Raw genomic sequence first — 17,035 nt, 5'->3', positions numbered from 1 at the left:
ATTTGGGTATGTTGAATTTTCATTTCATTCAGTTCAATGTACTTTTAAATATTTCTCTTGAGACTTCCTCTTTGATTTAGGGATTATTTGGGAGTGTGTGGCTCAGTTTCCAAGTGTTTAGAAATTTTTTCCATTATCATTCTGTTATTTCTAATTTGATTCTATTGTGAATACGGAAAATACACCGTGTGATTTCAGTGTATTTTAATTCGCTGAGGCTTGTTTCATGGCCCAGCATATGGTCTATCTTGGTACATGTACCGTAGATACTTGAAGATAACGTGTATTACACTACTATTTGAAGAAGTGTTCAATAACTGTCAATGAGACCATGATGGGGGACACCGCTGCTGAGCCCTTACTTTTGGTCTAGCTGTACTATCAATTGTTGATGGTCTCCAACTGTAAATGTGGATCTGTCTTCTCCTTTTAGTTCTGTCAGTTTCATGTTCACATAATTTGCAGCTCTGTTCTTGAATGTATACACATTCAGGACTGCTAACTCATTTTGGTGGATTGACCCTTTCATCACTATGTAATGTCCCTTTTGTCTCCGGTAATTCTCTGTGCTCTAAAGTCTACTTTATTTGATATTATTTTGGCCACTCCTGCTTTCTTTTCATTAATGTCCATGTGCTATATCTTTTTTAACCTGCTCATGTCATAATAGCTGAAGTAGACAGCATGTAGTTCAGTCATGTTTTTAAATCTGCTAATCTCTGTCTTTTAATTGGTGTATTTAGACCATTTACATTGATTCCACAGTGACAGTGAATCAGTGGGAAGTGGAAATTGGAGAAGACCTATTTCTGGAGGTTTGGAAGAAAAGAGGAGACAAGTAGGGATGCTGGAAGGGGGAGGCTCAGAGGAATGCTTTTGTTGTGTTTTATTTTTTTCTTAAAGAAGAAACAGCAAAGAGGAAGAGGTTAAAAACATTGGGGATATAATACCTAACAGCTCTTGGTCACAAAGAGGGAAAGAGTTAACTCCAGAGTATTAGAGACAGAGTGAACAGAGGCATCAACCAGAGCACAGGAAGCAAGGGGAGGTTCAGGCTGGTGGCCAGGAAGGAAGAAGCTGAGATGGTCAGGTTTAGTAGCACGCAGATTGGGCAGACTGTTTGAGAACACACATAAAAGGATGGTTCAGCAGGGTAGTGTGCTGCATGTTATGAAACTGCAGTGGCTCCAATCCAGTGTCCCCAGCTCTCCCAAGTAAGCATTATCATTTTGGGTTATTATCAAATCACAGATTCTGTGAGCAAAGTATTTCTTCAAGCGGCCTGTCCTCCACTGCCGCTGTCTCCTCCAGATGACTGCAAAGCTCTCCCAACTCACATCCATGTTTTCAGTCCTGCTTCTCTCAAACACATAAACCACAGTGATTTAGTTTAAATGTCCATTATGCCAAAATGCTCACTGTTTTACATTCTTGAAAGTCAGGTACACACGTTGTTTAGGACTTGATCTCTGTGCCTCTTCCTGTGTCACTTTATTACCAACTTCAATTGGCATCATACAGTATCTGGGCTTCCAAACCAGTATGTTCAAATCTCTCTCCAAAGCTCTAGAATCACATAATACAACTGTCTACTGAATATCCATGGTCCCAAAGGAACACCAAACTCAACACATCCATAAGTGAATTCCTCTTTCCTTTGACATTTTTTCTCTATTATTCATTATCTCTGTCATTTTCACCATCACTGACTGTGCTGTCCAAATTATCTTTGCTTCTTCCCTCTTCCTCACTCCCATATTCAATTCATTACAAATCCTGACAATTCTAGCAACTTGGTATTTTCCAATTATTTCCACTTACCGCTATCTTTACTGCTTTTATTTTGTTTCAGGCCACCGTACCCTCTCTTCTAGAACACAGACGTTACTACTTTTGTTGCTAATCACTGTTCCCCTGGCTTACTACCCCCTTCAGTTTCTTTACAGCTGTGTAACCAGGGCAATCCTTCTAAACTAAAAATATGATTATGAAAGCATTATGTTTCAGTGCCACCTTCTCTCCCTCATCCTGGAATAAAGATCTAGACCAGTGCTGTCCAGGCGAACTTTCTACAATGATTGGACTGTTCTTTATCTATACTGCCCAGCTGACTAGCCACTTAGTCACATGTGGCTGGCATTAGGCACATGAAATAGGAATAGTGTGGCTGAGAAACTAAATTTTAAATTTTATTTAATTTTAATTAATTTAAAATTTATAGCCACCTATTGGGCAGCACAGATCTAGACTGTTCTTAGCATGACATATGAGTTCCCCTGTCCTGGCATTGCCTCATTTTCCTCCTTCCTTCTCACACAAAATCTACTCTAGTTTTAATGAACTGACGCGTGTTTCCTGTATCCATGATGACATTCAGACAGGCATACCTTTCCTCACGCTGTGCCCAGCTCCAGGGGATAGAGGACTTTTGGTCTGAGGTAACCATAAATCCCACTCCCTGCTTTCCTATCGTTTCTTGTGTTAGGGTTGGCCATTACCCCAATTCTACGAACGACACTTACGCCTACATCTGCTAGCGGCGATTACTAGGAAAACGCCTCTACTTTGCTTAATCAAAGAGGCCGAATAAGGTTGGCACCAGCCTCTTGCACAAATATGCAGCTCTGAACCATTATCTACTGAACTACTGAATAACTGATGTCCAGCTGGAACATCATCTTGAGACCACTTAGCCACAATCATGAAGCAAGACCAAGGGAACCTGCAGGTCTCAATACTGCAGAGCCACTGAACAGCTGACAGCAGCTGTCTACCTCTAGACTTGTTACTTCTTAGGAAAAATAACAACAGACAAAAACCCAAGTGGCCATCAGAGCCACTGAACAGCTGACAGCAGCTGTCTACCTCTAGACTTGTTACTTCTTAGGAAAAATAACAACAGACAAAAACCCAAGTGGCCATTTACTCGGGCCAGTCCTAGCCGAGTTTCTGTTACTTGTAGCCAAATGCAATGCTGATGAAGTGTCCACTTTCGTGCTCCCCCAGCATGTTCTGCATGATTCTAATTATTACATTATAGCAAAATAATGTTGTTTATATATGTATCACACCAAACTAACCATTCTAACACCTATCCTGACTACCTAGATGTAACTGTAATGCAAAACGTAATAAATATTAAAGCCACAATTTAATCTAAATATTTCAAGTCTCAGTTATTTTTTTTCTATGTAATGTGAGCTCCCTGTGAACAAGTGCCTAACATTTATTAGGAATTAATATTTATTATGTTATACTGAGGTGAGTGAAGTCTGCCAGGATATAAGCTGTCTGTGAAGGCATCAAACTCCCCAACAAGGGACTGGTCAAGCTGAGATACTCAGTTATTTAATACAATATTAATACAAATGAGATTGAAGGACTTCATGATTAGCTGCCATCTAAAAGACCCTGAGATGTTGGGATTTTGTGCAGGGCCAGTAACAAAGCCCTATGGCCTGCTACCAAGGAGCCCACTCCCCTGCCTCTTTATTTTTCTGTCTGACCCAAATAAGGCCAATATTGGACTTGGACAAGAAGAACTACGCCACAGAAGATGGCGTATTATTCTGGCTGTATCTCTGCTGCCCACTCCCTCTGTGCGGAAGACCCTGAGACCTCTTCGTCCTGGTTCTTGGCACAACCATGGCTCTCGGGCCCTCCAATCTCCATTGCCTCCTTACCACGCTGGTTTCTGATCACTACTAACAAGACTCCTCTGACTCCCGGCCGTGCACCTGTCTGGGCTTTGCTGCTTACCTGGTCACCCTGCACTGGCTCGTGGTCCAGTCTGATGCATGGTACCTCTGGGTATCTCAGTTTCCTACCACACCCGTGGCCCTGGTCATATCGGATTGCAAATGGACGCTCAAGAGTTCAAAACCTGGCTCAGCTTCGTGGTCACTAGTCCACCTCAGTAAGCCTTTATAAGACCTGAGTCCCTCATCTACAGAGCAGAGATGACAACAGTGGCTGGCCCGGCGTGCCGTGAGGGTAAGTAAGATAATCGACGTGGAGCCTTTAGTGCCATGACTAGCCCACAGGGCACAACAGATATTAACAAGTATTAATCATTATTTCAAATAATTTATTACTCTTCCTCATAATTCTTTATCATAATTCTTCATATAGAAGGGAAAACCCAACTTTTTCAAAATGAGTAATTTTGAGGGGATGCGTGACAACAAAGTATCATGGAATCTTCATCTTCTTATCCCTCAGTCTGTATTTTACATTTAATATATAAGGCTCATTGAAAAGACAAGAATATTTCCATTAATTGTGTTTAGAATAGGAAGCTATTTCCCAAACTGTTGAGAGAAAGCATTTTTAAGATGGGTAATTACACTGACTTTGATGACAGAGTTATATTTTTTACCATATGTTTATACTTCAAATGTAACTTTAAAAAACTTGGTTGTCATACATAATCTCACTGTGATATGTGTTAGAACAAATATGCTGTGATAAAATATTCTGAAACTGTACCACAGCTTAGAAGACTGTTTATCAATAACCAAGAACCTCCTCAATTAAATTACTAGAAACCACCACAGCAAAACAACTGCTAATCCAGAAAATAGGAAATAAGGGAAATGGAAGATGTCTAATAAACTTTTGGGAGATATGGAATTTATCCCACGAGTGCTGTAAAGAGCTCATAATTTAAGAATGCCAAAGCCCAAGTGTGTTATGAGGGCCTTTCCTCAAAAGTGACGTTAATTGCATATCCCATAGATGCTTATTATGTATTCTATTTATATCAAAGGATAAAATGTAGTCGAAAATATACAGATTCAATATATTTAAGAGTGATAATAAAACACAGTTACTCTGGCCTAGCAAAAATTGTTAAGCTTTAAACTTCAATTTTTGGTCTGTTTATGAAACCATACTGATAGTATTAAATATTAAGAAAATAGTATTGAATCTTTATATTTGAATCTATTATGATTAAGGGTCTTATGAACTCAAAACAAGTATGTACTCATGGATGGAATTGTAACACTAATATTTTAGTAATATTAACTCCTAAGTGATGAAATCACAGGACATTTTTATTCTCATATTAAAAATGAAGATACAAAAAAAAAAAAACCAAACCCCAAAACTCTTAGAAATTACCTTGTAAAGTTGGCAATGACGCAGTGAATGTTTTACTTTGGAAATCAGTCAGCACTCATGGATAGGTCCCTACAGAACTTAATTTTTTAAAAGCCGAACACTCATCAATAATTGGCAAACAAAACACAACTCAAGATGTCAATTATCTGAATTAAAGTAAGAGAAATTTCATTCTAAGTGCAATAGGAGTAATTTTTCATAAAGTTAATGAGAAACTGTAAATTACTTTTAGGAAATACTATTTTATAATATCACCTAGAAAGTATTAAATATTTAATTGCAAATTAACTCTGTTTAACCTTTAAAATAGTAAGTTGACTTAACATTTCCTAACAGAAAAAAACAGCCACAATTATCCAGGGGAAAATGCACTTAAATATAGCATTAATAAGCAAGTTATTACATAACATTCAAGATTTCAAGGGGTCTTACTCCCATATTGCAAGATAACTATCATCAATTTATTTAAAATTAAGATAAGCTAATTTGGAATGACTTCTAATTTTGTTAAATAAATTTATTAGCAAAATGCAACAAATGCCTTCACATGTGCTGCATCAGCCACGTCAGGACACTTCCACATATATTCCCTAACAAAAAACAGAAGAAAAACTACTTTTCAAAATGGAGTAATTATAAACTCTTTTTGTTAAAGATGATCACAACCATATCAGAAAGCAGATTTAAACAAACTTGAATGTATCATGCAACTGCTAAAGACTGACTAAAATTAGATGCCTGGACTCAACGTGGGGTATGATTTCATTTTGCTAACACTTTCTCTACCATGTAAACAACTTTCTTCCAACAGGAATAGACAGCAGTACCAGCAATTACTTAGATCAATGTTAACTTGTGCGATATAAAACAAAACAAAACAAAGTGAACAAATTTCAATTCACTTCCATGAGATAAAGACCTGTAGTATTTATGAGATTCAAGGACATAAAATTATTGTGCCAAAATGCTATGATCTGTTTCTAAAAGTTTACTCTCAACTTCGATACTATCTCTTTAGCAGCCTTGGTCTAAAGGAGAGCTATGTTCCCACTTAAATAGAAGCTGTTTCCTTTAGTGAAGAAAACACAGAAAGCCACAGTCAGAGCTGGCGGAGATCATGAATCGCATGGTACATCATGTTCCCAAAGCTATGATATCCTAAGTAATGATAATGACAAATAATGATACCAAAAGCAGCACTAACCATATACTGAATGTTCACTAAATATTGACGGTGCTGCCCCGCGCCTGTGATCCGCACACGTGCTCACATCCACTGGGAATGATGGAGCTGCTCTCACTATGAGTTTTGTATATTATGATCTAATTCTCATAGGCACCCTCTGAAGTAGGTACCATTATGTTCAATCTCCATTTCACAGATGAAGAAACCAAGGCTCAAAGTAGTTAAACAGGTCTGTTTCATTTCAAAGCCTGTGCTTCTAACGGCTGTTTTACATAAGACTCTTTGGGGCCAGAGAGTAATATGAGTCTAACAGTCATCAATAGGAAATACATCGATGGTAGTACAGCTTTGGGTAGCATCAAAACAGGGAAATTCAACCACACTGCCTCACAAACATGAACAATAAAATCAAGTCTGATCAGTGAGATGAGTCAGTAAAATCATTGCTACTGTGAAATGTAGTACCGACCAATTAAGAGAAAGAGTGATTTCTTCAAAGTTTAAAAAATATATATATTTACATAACGAAGATAAAATTCCATGCAAAAATAAAGGGATAACTGAGCTGGCTATGGTTACTGCAAGCCTTGATTTTGTTAGTCCTGCTGAAAACTAAAGTTGAAAAGAGGAAGAGGAGTTAGGTCATGGATCATGGGATTTTACTGGGAAGGTGCTGGATGGATGTCACGGAAGCTCGAGGGATCGGTGTGGTGAAGAGAGAGCACTTGGGAACTACGTCTGAGAAGGAACTAGAACACAAAGCTCATAAATCGCTGTGCCAAGTCCACGCCCCTCCACTGCCACGGAGAGCAGCAGCTGGGTCAGAGAGCCAGCAAGCAACAAGCGTTTCACACAAGTGCTGAGTGTATCCACCAGGAGCCTCTTTCCCCAATATTTAAGACCAACTTCTAGACTAGACAACAATTTTTGAGGATATAAAATAGGTTTTTGTATTTGACTAAACCAAGTCTTCGAGTGCACAGTAGAAAGGAATTAAGAATTAGCCTCCTGACCTTGTCACTGGTATTTTAGATTTTTTTTTTTATTCTATAATCACACACAAATCAGCTGGACTTAGAAGCATGATGTCAATTCATCAGTTCCCGATGGCGCTGCCCCGTACCCATGATGCGCACGTGCACTCACGTCCACTGGGAGTGACGGAGCTGCTCTCAACCACGGAATCAAGCTTAAGTCACAGAGATGGAAACAGGCACCGTTAAAACAGGAGGGCAGACGTCGTCAACCACAGCCCAGGACTTCCAGAGGAGAACGGCTGAGTTATGATTAGTCATACACGGTGTAACGTGAAAACATAAAGAAAACACTCATGGACCTGCTTTTCTTTGGGCTAAATAAACAGCCTCCGCTCTGGTTCTAATCCTCTGACTTCAGAGTCTCCCTAATTCAAATACTGAGTTCATATTTATTTAATGAGAATCTACTGTATAGATCTCAGGAATATCTTCTCAACTTTCCTTATTGAGAGATGGGATTTGCAGGAAGTATCTACCAAGGACTGCCCGGCACTAGATACAAATGTCGCACTGTTTTGATTTAAAGGACCTTTTATTGTCTGTGCCCCTACATAACTATGCACATTTATTAAAGTTGTTATCTTTCTAAATTGCCTCACGTTGCAAGTCACTGAATGCGTGTGCACACCCTCCCCTCCTCCAAAGGTGACTAGCTCCACATTCTTCTGCTATATAGCATGTTACAGAAGTCACCTGGCTGAAGAAGGTTAATATATTATATTTTCATTGTGAGGGACATTTATCTTACTTTTAGAAATGCACTTCTGAGGGTAGACCAGATAACCACACTATAAATGGAAAGAACACGACTATCTGCAGGAATGCTGGGGTTCGGGGCTAGCTTCGTGTGTGTACAATCTGTGTGACCCTGCCCTTCTCAGAATGCTCAGTTTAATGCCTGGCTGTTGCCATCTCGAAATTCCCACTGACTTATTTTTTAAAGGGGCCATTCGCGTTTATTTTGCACTGGGCTCTGCAGATTATAGAGCCCAGCCTGCCTGGATGTGAACTATGACTTCACAGTTCAATATGTGTAAGCTCAGTGTAAGCCTTAGTTTCCTCCTCCATAACCAGGGAGTGATGCCCAGTTAACGGGGCTGGTGGGGGGGACTGGAGGAAACACCATATACGAAAGCCATGAGCACAGTCTGGCACACGAAACACAAAGGAGCCATGGCATGAAATGGAGCTGGAACAGCTCTGACTCTCGTGTCTATGAATCTGAAACACACAGAAGCCACCAGAAACCACAATTAGGTGATGCTGAGATTTAAACGAATACTTACAAGCCATATATCTGTGGTGCAATCTCTAGTCTGTTCAGGTGCATGTAAAGCTCAATATCGTGCTTCTTCAATAGATGATCCTGGATCTGGTTGACTTTAGTAACAATAGCAATTGTTGGCCCCAAATCCTGTGGTCGAGCAAAGGGGATAGGCGTCATCAGGGTCTCCTTCCCCTAGAAACAGGAAAAATGGAACATGGATTATTTGAACAGTGAAATTAACAAATATATGGACATCATTCTTGAATGTATTTATCAATAGGAGTTTAAATAGGAGCCAACATCTTCTTTAATTATCTCATGACAAATGCTTAAAATGTGGAATTCTATGCTAATCGTTGTACAGATGACTGCGCTCGTAAAGGCCAGGAAATATTCTAAAATATTTTCTCCTTGTGTTCCCTTGAGCAGTTTCTCTGGGGACACGAACTCTTACCAGATGATTCTGGCTAGAAGCAGTGGTGGCCACCAGTCTACCTGTCCACGGCCAACGTGTCTAATCAGCAGCCCCAGTACCGAAACGGAACACCGGGAGGAAAACTTACTTCTTGTGGCATAAAGCGTCCACATGAAAAAAAGTGACTGAAAACGGTTTTCCTTTGAGGTCTCAAAAACTATAAAAAAAAAAAAATGCCAGGAAGTAAAGTAAACTAGTACTAGAAGAGAAGATGTTCTCTGTCTTTTGATCAATTTAAATAGCTGGGTATAAATATTTTAAAATTCTCCAGACCACAAATACAGCTGACTTAAAAAAAAAAAAATCTCTGTGGGCCAACTTCAGCATCCCTTCCTGCCATCCCATGCCCTCGATTAAGAAAGACAGATCTGTCACTCCTTGCCATGTCTTCATGTAAACTTCAACTGCCCCCTCAAGTCTGAGGGTTTACCTAACACACTACGTCTGACCTTTCTTCCGATGTCCGGTCCTCCACTTCCACCTCTTTCCAATACTGGGATTCACAGCATCTCTCTTGTGACTCTCTGCCTACCACTCATCGTCAGTCTACCTCTCTCATTCAGGTTCTTGTCTCTGTTTCACGAATGCTGCTTTCTCCTACAGCCCTGGTCTTAGTTTTATTCTCTACTTACACGCAATTCCCTGAGTGAGCTCAGCCACACACAGGGCTTCAACTGAAACCCCTTTTCCAAAGACTTCCTCATTTGTACTCAAGACCTAGAACTCGAGAGTGCCTCCCACACACTCCAATGCTGGCAAAGAATCCCAGATTCCCAAGGGGTCTCTAATGCAGCAGGCCCACAGCCGAGTCATCACCTCCTGCTCAAAGGCACGTTCATCCTCCCCAAGCCTACCTCAACCCATCCCCCAACGAGAACACCTAATCTGCCAATTTTAGCTCCTTAGAACCACTCAGGGGACTCCCGTGCGTCTCTTCTACTGTGACAACCTGACTCGGGGCCCTAATCTTTCCTTTCCTCCTGGTCTTGCTGCCCCTGATTTAGTCTGTTTTTATATCCATCTTCCAAAATTCTGGTGCTCCACCTAAAGCAGATGTTAGATTAGGCCAGATAGCCCTCCTTAAACATTCCTAACAGCTCCTCGCTATTTTTACTCTGGGGAAAACAGAACAATCAATCTAAATTCTTTGACCAGGTCTACAAGGTTTTCCATTACCTGGACGGCCTCTATTCTCACTGTGCTTCTAGAGGTCCTGGGATGCCACCTTCGACCTGAAATAGCCCCCTCCCTGGTGTTTCCACCCAGAAGCCCCAGATGCATTTAAAGATTCGGCTCAAGTGCCAGGTCCTGGTTCATTATCGTCTTCTCCCTCCTCTGCCATGGCAAGCTCACCCAATTCTCTGCCTCCTAAACTGTGCGATCTCTAAAGGGAGTGTCATCCCTCCGTTACTGAACCAGATTCAGAGGCACGAAGATAAGGAAGGTAAAAGCTCTTGCCCTCGTCGTCCGGAGGGAAAACTACACTGAGGAAACCCTCAGAATTCTGTATCAGAGCTGTGACTAATCAGGTCGGTAGAAAGTGCAGGAGAGGGGAGGGAGGGGCATGTGTATCAGGGAAAATTTCCTGGAAGGAGTTCGTGGAAGTTTCCCGGAAGCTGTCTTTTCAGGATCATTTCAAGTCTTAAAAAGAAACACAGTCCTTAGGACTCTCCACAGTGTCTGCCCCAGTGTATTTAGGTCTGAAGGACATACGACCACGTTAATTTTTATGGCTCAATTAATTTTCGTTAATTTGTATAGACAGGAGAGAGGTAAATCTCTTTACTGCAGAAACCTGTGGGCTGAATATCATGCAGTGTATGGTAGAAGCATGAGCTCAGACAGGGTTTCTAACAACCACATGGAAGACAGAACACTGTATGTAGCCCTCTTCTAAGGGCCTTCAATAAACATGCTCCTGAAAGTCTAACTGCTGGCTTTGGAGAGAACTGATCCTAAATTAATCTGTTAAAAATGTTTATCTTAATGAAATCATACTACTGATTTCTAGTTGGAATAGAATGAGTTGTCATTAAATCAATAGCATCTGTAGCCCATTCTTCAAATACTTAACAGAGATTCATGTGTAGTCTAAGAACTACAGTCATATACCAATTGTAGTTAGAAAAGATTACCCCTCAGAACACTTGTAATAAAATATCTTCAATTTTAAAAACTTGAAAGTAATGTTCATGAGAACTACAATGCTAATAAATAGCTTAGCCTATCTAAAAGTAAAATCAAAAAAGAGTAAAGATAGAGTTAATGTAAAATACTTCCTTATCTTCAGGATTTCTTATCATAAAGAATGCTATTTGCATTTAACAAATACGATCAAATGAGATAACCAATAAAATGGGACTCTTATTAGTGGTTCTCAAAGTGCGTTCCACAGATCAGTGCCAGGCCACAAACTGCTGGAGGACGGCAGCCGGGTAATGATGTCACACCATTACATAAATGCATGCACTGCTTCCTTCACCGAGAAAGTCTTATCACAAAAAGTATGTTGCTGAACTAGGCAGCACACGTAGGAATAGACCTGAACTTTCCAAGGGATTAGAAGAACTGAATGAAGGAGTGATATATTAATTTCTTGAACTTCATTTTAAAAAGATGACAGAATCATGAAACAGAATAAAAAGGGGAGGATAAAAAAGGGATTCATTAAATATGTTTTTTAGGAATATATTATGCACTGGTAAATGCAAATAAACATGATTTCTCAGAGGTCACATCCATGTGACACTGGTAAAATAAATGTCATTGTGTTGTCTAAGCCATTTTCATGACTTGATTTCGTGACAGCAACATGAATAAGTAAACCTGAAAAATGGCGGCCCTCACATTTTTATTACTCAGTTTCTCAGATACTGTGAATCAGTTATAAACTACAAAGTGGCCACTGCATAAAATGATCATGATGTCGGTATTTAAATGTATTCAAGCACTCTGCTCAAAATGTGATGCTCCCATAAGCCTAGGACTTCATCCCATCACCTGCCAAGGACATGGATTTATTGTTCCAAAACGTAAAGCAGTTCATCACACGTGCTTACAGCAAGCTTCCCCTCCAATAACCCTTAAGGAATGTAGCATGCTGATGTACTGCTGAAAGAAGACTTTATCAGCTCAGTGAGGGGTTGACAAACTTTCCCTGTGAAGAGCCAGATGGGAAATATTTTGGGCTTTCCAGGTCACACGGTCTGAGCTGCAGCTCCGCAGCTCTGCTGGTGTAATGAGCGCGGCCACAGGCAGCAAGGAAACCAACAGGGGTGGCTGCATCCCAACCAAACTTTCTTTATGGACATGGAAATCTGAACTCAAGATAATTTTCGTATGTCACAAAACATTATTTCTCTTTTGATATTTTTTCCAACCATTTAATAATGTAAAAGCCATTTTTAACTCACAAGCTGTACAAAAACAGATGGCAGGTCAAATTGGCCTGCAGGCAGTAGTTTGCCCTGACCTAGAGCAAAGGCATAAAAAGCATTAGATAGTCATTTCATTTTCTAAGAGATGGAGTGAAGTGACTGAGCAATGCATGGTTTCTAACCAGGATGCATTCAATTATACCAATACAAAAGAAATTAGTTGTACAGAAAATAATATACCAAACACTCTTAACAACATCCCTTGTCAGAATATTTTACAATTTTCCCATTATTGTGTAATAACAATGAAAAGACCATAATGACCTCTAAGTTAGCATATATGTTTGTTTAAAATGACAGTTAATTTGGCAATCCCATCCCCTAGAGATACAGCAAGAGAGCTGAAAACATATGTTCACACAAAAGTTTGTACACGAATGTTCAGAGTAACATTATTCTTAATGGCCAAATAGTGGAAAGAACCCAAATGTCCACCAATGGATGTATGGAAAATAAAATGTAGTATATATCCAGGCAATGGAACATTATTTGGCTGTGAAAAGGAATGAGGTACTGACAGACACCTGCTGCAACATGAATGAATGCTGAGAATATTATGCTATGTGAACAATTGGTCACAAAAGGCCACATATTATATGATTCCATTTATATGAAGTGTCCAGAAAAGGCAAATCCAGGAAATAGATAGCGTACCAGTGATGCCAGGGCTCTGGGGAATGGGGTTAAGGGAGGGACTGCTAATGGGTACAGGATTTCCTTTGGGGGTGTTGGAAATGTTTTGACATTAGAGAGTGGGGACATTTGCACAACCCTGTGAAAATACTAAAAACCACTAAATTGTACCTTTAGAGAGGTGACTGTTAACGGTATGTTAATTATTTCACACAAAAAATTACAGTTAAAAAATAAGGTTAAGAGAGAGTAAGCATAAATGGTACTGATGCTAAATGTATATACTCAATAGTGATGCATTAGTCAAAGTAAAACAACCAATCTGACACAGAGTTGTCTACGCAATTCAGTATCTATCAACTCACGGGGGTAGCGACAGACCAAGTAGATAAATGCACGTATCACTCAAAATTTATAATCATTTTTAAGTAAGAAATTATACTGCCTGCATAAAATAGACACATAAAAGAAAGTTTCTACTTACTTATATGACATTTTTTATATTACTTCTTTATATCTGCCAGTATTACTAGAGACATGATTTAGATCCCCAGTTCAAACTTATTATTCCACAGGTATTCTTATATTTTCATTTTTTATAGTAATAATAATAGCTTCTATTCTCTGATCATATGTTTTTCAACTTACTTACTTTAAACTTAAAGTTACTTACTGAAATCATTTGGTCCCTCAAATATATTGAAAAGATCTGCACTATAAGATTTACCTTTTGACCATCATGCTCAAAAGTAGAAAACCAAGGTTCAGCAGTTTCCATAAGTTGGGAGAACATCGCACTAAAAATTAGAAAAATAATATAATGCTAATATTAAACCTCCATTAATGTAAAAATGGCATCAAAAGTAAAAGTAACCAAGCTTCTGTACTTACTAGGCATCATGTTCCAGGTACTCAGGGTTCAGGAGCGTTTTCATTTCCTCACTTAAAAAAGCAATACAAGCAATCAGCACGTGTAACTTTTTAATTGAAGGACATGCAGAGGTGGCCTTTTTCTATACTCACAAGCCCACTTGCATAAATGTGTAAATTTAAAAAAAGCAAGCCTTTATTAATAAAAAGAGCAACTCCATTAACAAATGAAATCCTTTCTTTCTATAAGGATCAAAACCAAATTAGCTCCCTGTCAGTACCACAATGAGGTAACTCTCTAATTATTCTACATACTGAATACAGAATGTGACAATACACTCCTCAGACATGCCTGGTCTAGAGTCAACTGATTACTCCACAATCCATCACTTGTCCAAAACAAAACAAAAATTAATAGTTACCAGTCAAATATCCCATATCAAAACATTATTTTCTTTTGATGGCTTCTCCTTTTATTATATTTTAATATCAATTAATCAGTGAGAGCACCTCTTCCAAATCTATTTTAGGGTTGCTTTTACTTTATAAAGGGTTGAAACAGCTATAGAAGCATGTCCAACTCATTCAAAAGCTATTCTCAGTGTATACTTTACTGCGAAATACGTTAGCATATATGTTTTAAAGAAGACAAGCTGCATGAAAACACCATCCCACACTAACTTCACCCTTACCCTTTAGAATAACTGAAGCAATGACAAGTAAGGTATGGTTACGATAGGTCAGATTCAGTAAACTCAGCATAATTAGAAAAAATCAAAAGGAACAAGAGAATACTACTCTGTAATACAGTAAGCAAGTTAATTTGACAAATACCCTAATATATGCTCAGCAAAATGGATGGCTATATTTGGTTAATGAAGATCGTACAGAAAAGCACATGGAGTGCTGTGTGTTGATTTTATTCTCTGCATAGAGATGGGCTAGCCTGTGGAATATTCCTGGCGAGGTTTTACATTCCCTCAGCTCTCCCTTTCCAGGATGCTTCCTGGCTGCCTCTCTGGCCTGACTAGTTAGCATCTCTTAAGTTAGAGAATAAATTCTAACAATTGGCCTAAGTTCATTACAATTAACATTACTTTCTGGAAATAATAAATTAACATATTTCAAAAACATGAGAAGTCATTTTTGTCTGTCTAAAGACTGGGGTTCTTTGTGGAACTGCTCTATTTATGAACTGAACTGAGTCAACTCTGGTGAGGAGAAAGTATCTCGCAGGTAAAGGTTCTCTCCCAGCCTGCAGTGAAAGATGGGTCACGAGAGGACAGTACGTATGAATGTTAACCATCATTAGCACTTTGCCGTTACAACAACAATCTCCTCCTCTTGATCCATCAGTTATACGTCCTTTGGTACAGCCCTAAGGTCTACTAAGATGTTTACAATTCCAAATTTGCCCCATAGCTGAAGTGGGATTACAATTAGTGAGTGGAATGAACAGCCAGCCGCATGAAACACAACCAAATGTTTACAATTTATGAAATACTTTCAAGGGACTAGATGTTGAGGTGAGAAAAAGATCACAGCAGGGCTGAAAAAATAGAGGGGCTTATGTCACGACTTGCCTTGGCTGCGCAGACTCACTGGCGTGAAGGAAGGCCTGGTGGTCACAGTGCAGGGTGAAGACGATCGGGGCCAGCAGCTCATGCATGCCCTGAAACAGACAACGAAGAGTGGCGGGTGGACAGGACCAGCCCAGCTGAGAGCTTCTGCAGCTGATTCCACCACCTGCACTTCCACACTATACAGAAAAGCATACACAGAAGAAGCTACAAAATGCGATTTTATGTCCTTTTAGAATTTGACTCCAATTCAGCCACGGCACGCATTCTTCTTTAAAAACATGGGGAGCAGTTCTCTTTTAAATGACACAACAGACAATAAATTGGCATGGTAGACAACCTTGCACCTGTCAGTTGCTTCAGGAGCTGTGCTCATAAATATGAATTTCATTCATGCAAATGATAATCATGAGCTACAGTGTAAAGATCTGCAGTAAGAAGGGCAACTGAGAACTGTAGACCTAAGGAAATTACAGCCAATGTTTTCATTATATAATGGCTCAAAATCAGGATGTCTGTAGATTTAGGAAGTGCTGAAGTCAGCTAGCTGGAAATGTTGGATAATAAGAGAAACAACCTTTAGCAGGTATGAGAGAAAACAAAGTTTTTAAAGTAGGATTTTCAACATGTTTAAGCAGAAGATGACTATGATTTTTTTCCTATCAACTTCAACTATAAGGTTACTTTTGAATTTATTTAGTGATTTCACCCATACGATTTTCTTTTTCCTTATACTGGTGTTCACTTGTGGATTTCATGAATAGATACAGAAACAAAAAGGTGTATTAGTTACTAAGATGTCTTTCAAAGGGTTTTATAAAAATGCATTTTTCATCTGTTACTGAGATGAAACGAGGTGGTTCATGACAGTGACCTGCCTTGTTAATGAAGATTGTTTCCCTACTTAGGCATCAAAAAATGTATTTTAGCAAGTTAAAAATAGACTACATTCTCTGCTGCCTCTTAGAGGGAGTAAATTACTATTTTCCTTTTGCGTACAGATGATCTTTTAGAAAAAGACAAGACAAAACCCCACCTTTACAGGAAATAACAATAAAGCACAAAAGCAGAGAGAACGATTTTCCTGGTGGAATGAGAGAAACCCCCTGCGACGAGAGGACAGTGATACTGGCCTCTGCCCAGTCTAGCAGCTCTCTGCTGCTCACAGGACACCGGCTATTGTCATAAAGCCACACAAAAGTAAACGCTGCCGGAGTTCATTTGTAAGTTATCGCTAGCCTTGACTTAGAAGGACTTAATGACATTTTTACGAAATGATTCATGATCCATTGACAACTTACTTGTAATTTAGGACAAATTACCACATAGCACTTCAGTCTCTTTAGATAACCAACCCCTGCTAAACAGACCTTGAAAAGACTGTTCCTTAGGGGAACACGGGAGAGACCCAGAAAGAGTGGGAACA

The 17,035-nt window shown here is 39.3% G+C and overlaps 1 protein-coding gene across 1 annotated transcript in view; it reads right to left on the bottom strand.

The window, feature by feature from the left end:
• The window catches only part of TBC1D5 (TBC1 domain family member 5), a 498,482-nt gene that overhangs the window by 185,289 nt on the left and 296,158 nt on the right, over window positions 1-17,035 (bottom strand). The window contains exons 11-14 of the mRNA XM_074371891.1: window positions 15,613-15,701; window positions 14,051-14,101; window positions 13,887-13,956; window positions 8,634-8,806 (exon numbers count right to left, since the gene is read on the bottom strand). Coding sequence (XP_074227992.1) covers window positions 8,634-8,806; window positions 13,887-13,956; window positions 14,051-14,101; window positions 15,613-15,701 — 383 coding nt within the window. The remainder of the gene's footprint in view (window positions 1-8,633; window positions 8,807-13,886; window positions 13,957-14,050; window positions 14,102-15,612; window positions 15,702-17,035) is intronic.

Source organism: Camelus bactrianus, chromosome 1 (assembly GCF_048773025.1).
Source record: "Camelus bactrianus isolate YW-2024 breed Bactrian camel chromosome 1, ASM4877302v1, whole genome shotgun sequence".
Classification (NCBI taxonomy): domain Eukaryota; kingdom Metazoa; phylum Chordata; class Mammalia; order Artiodactyla; family Camelidae; genus Camelus; species Camelus bactrianus.
Note: the sequence above shows the minus strand (reverse complement) of the source record. Positions and strands in the feature narration are given on the sequence as shown.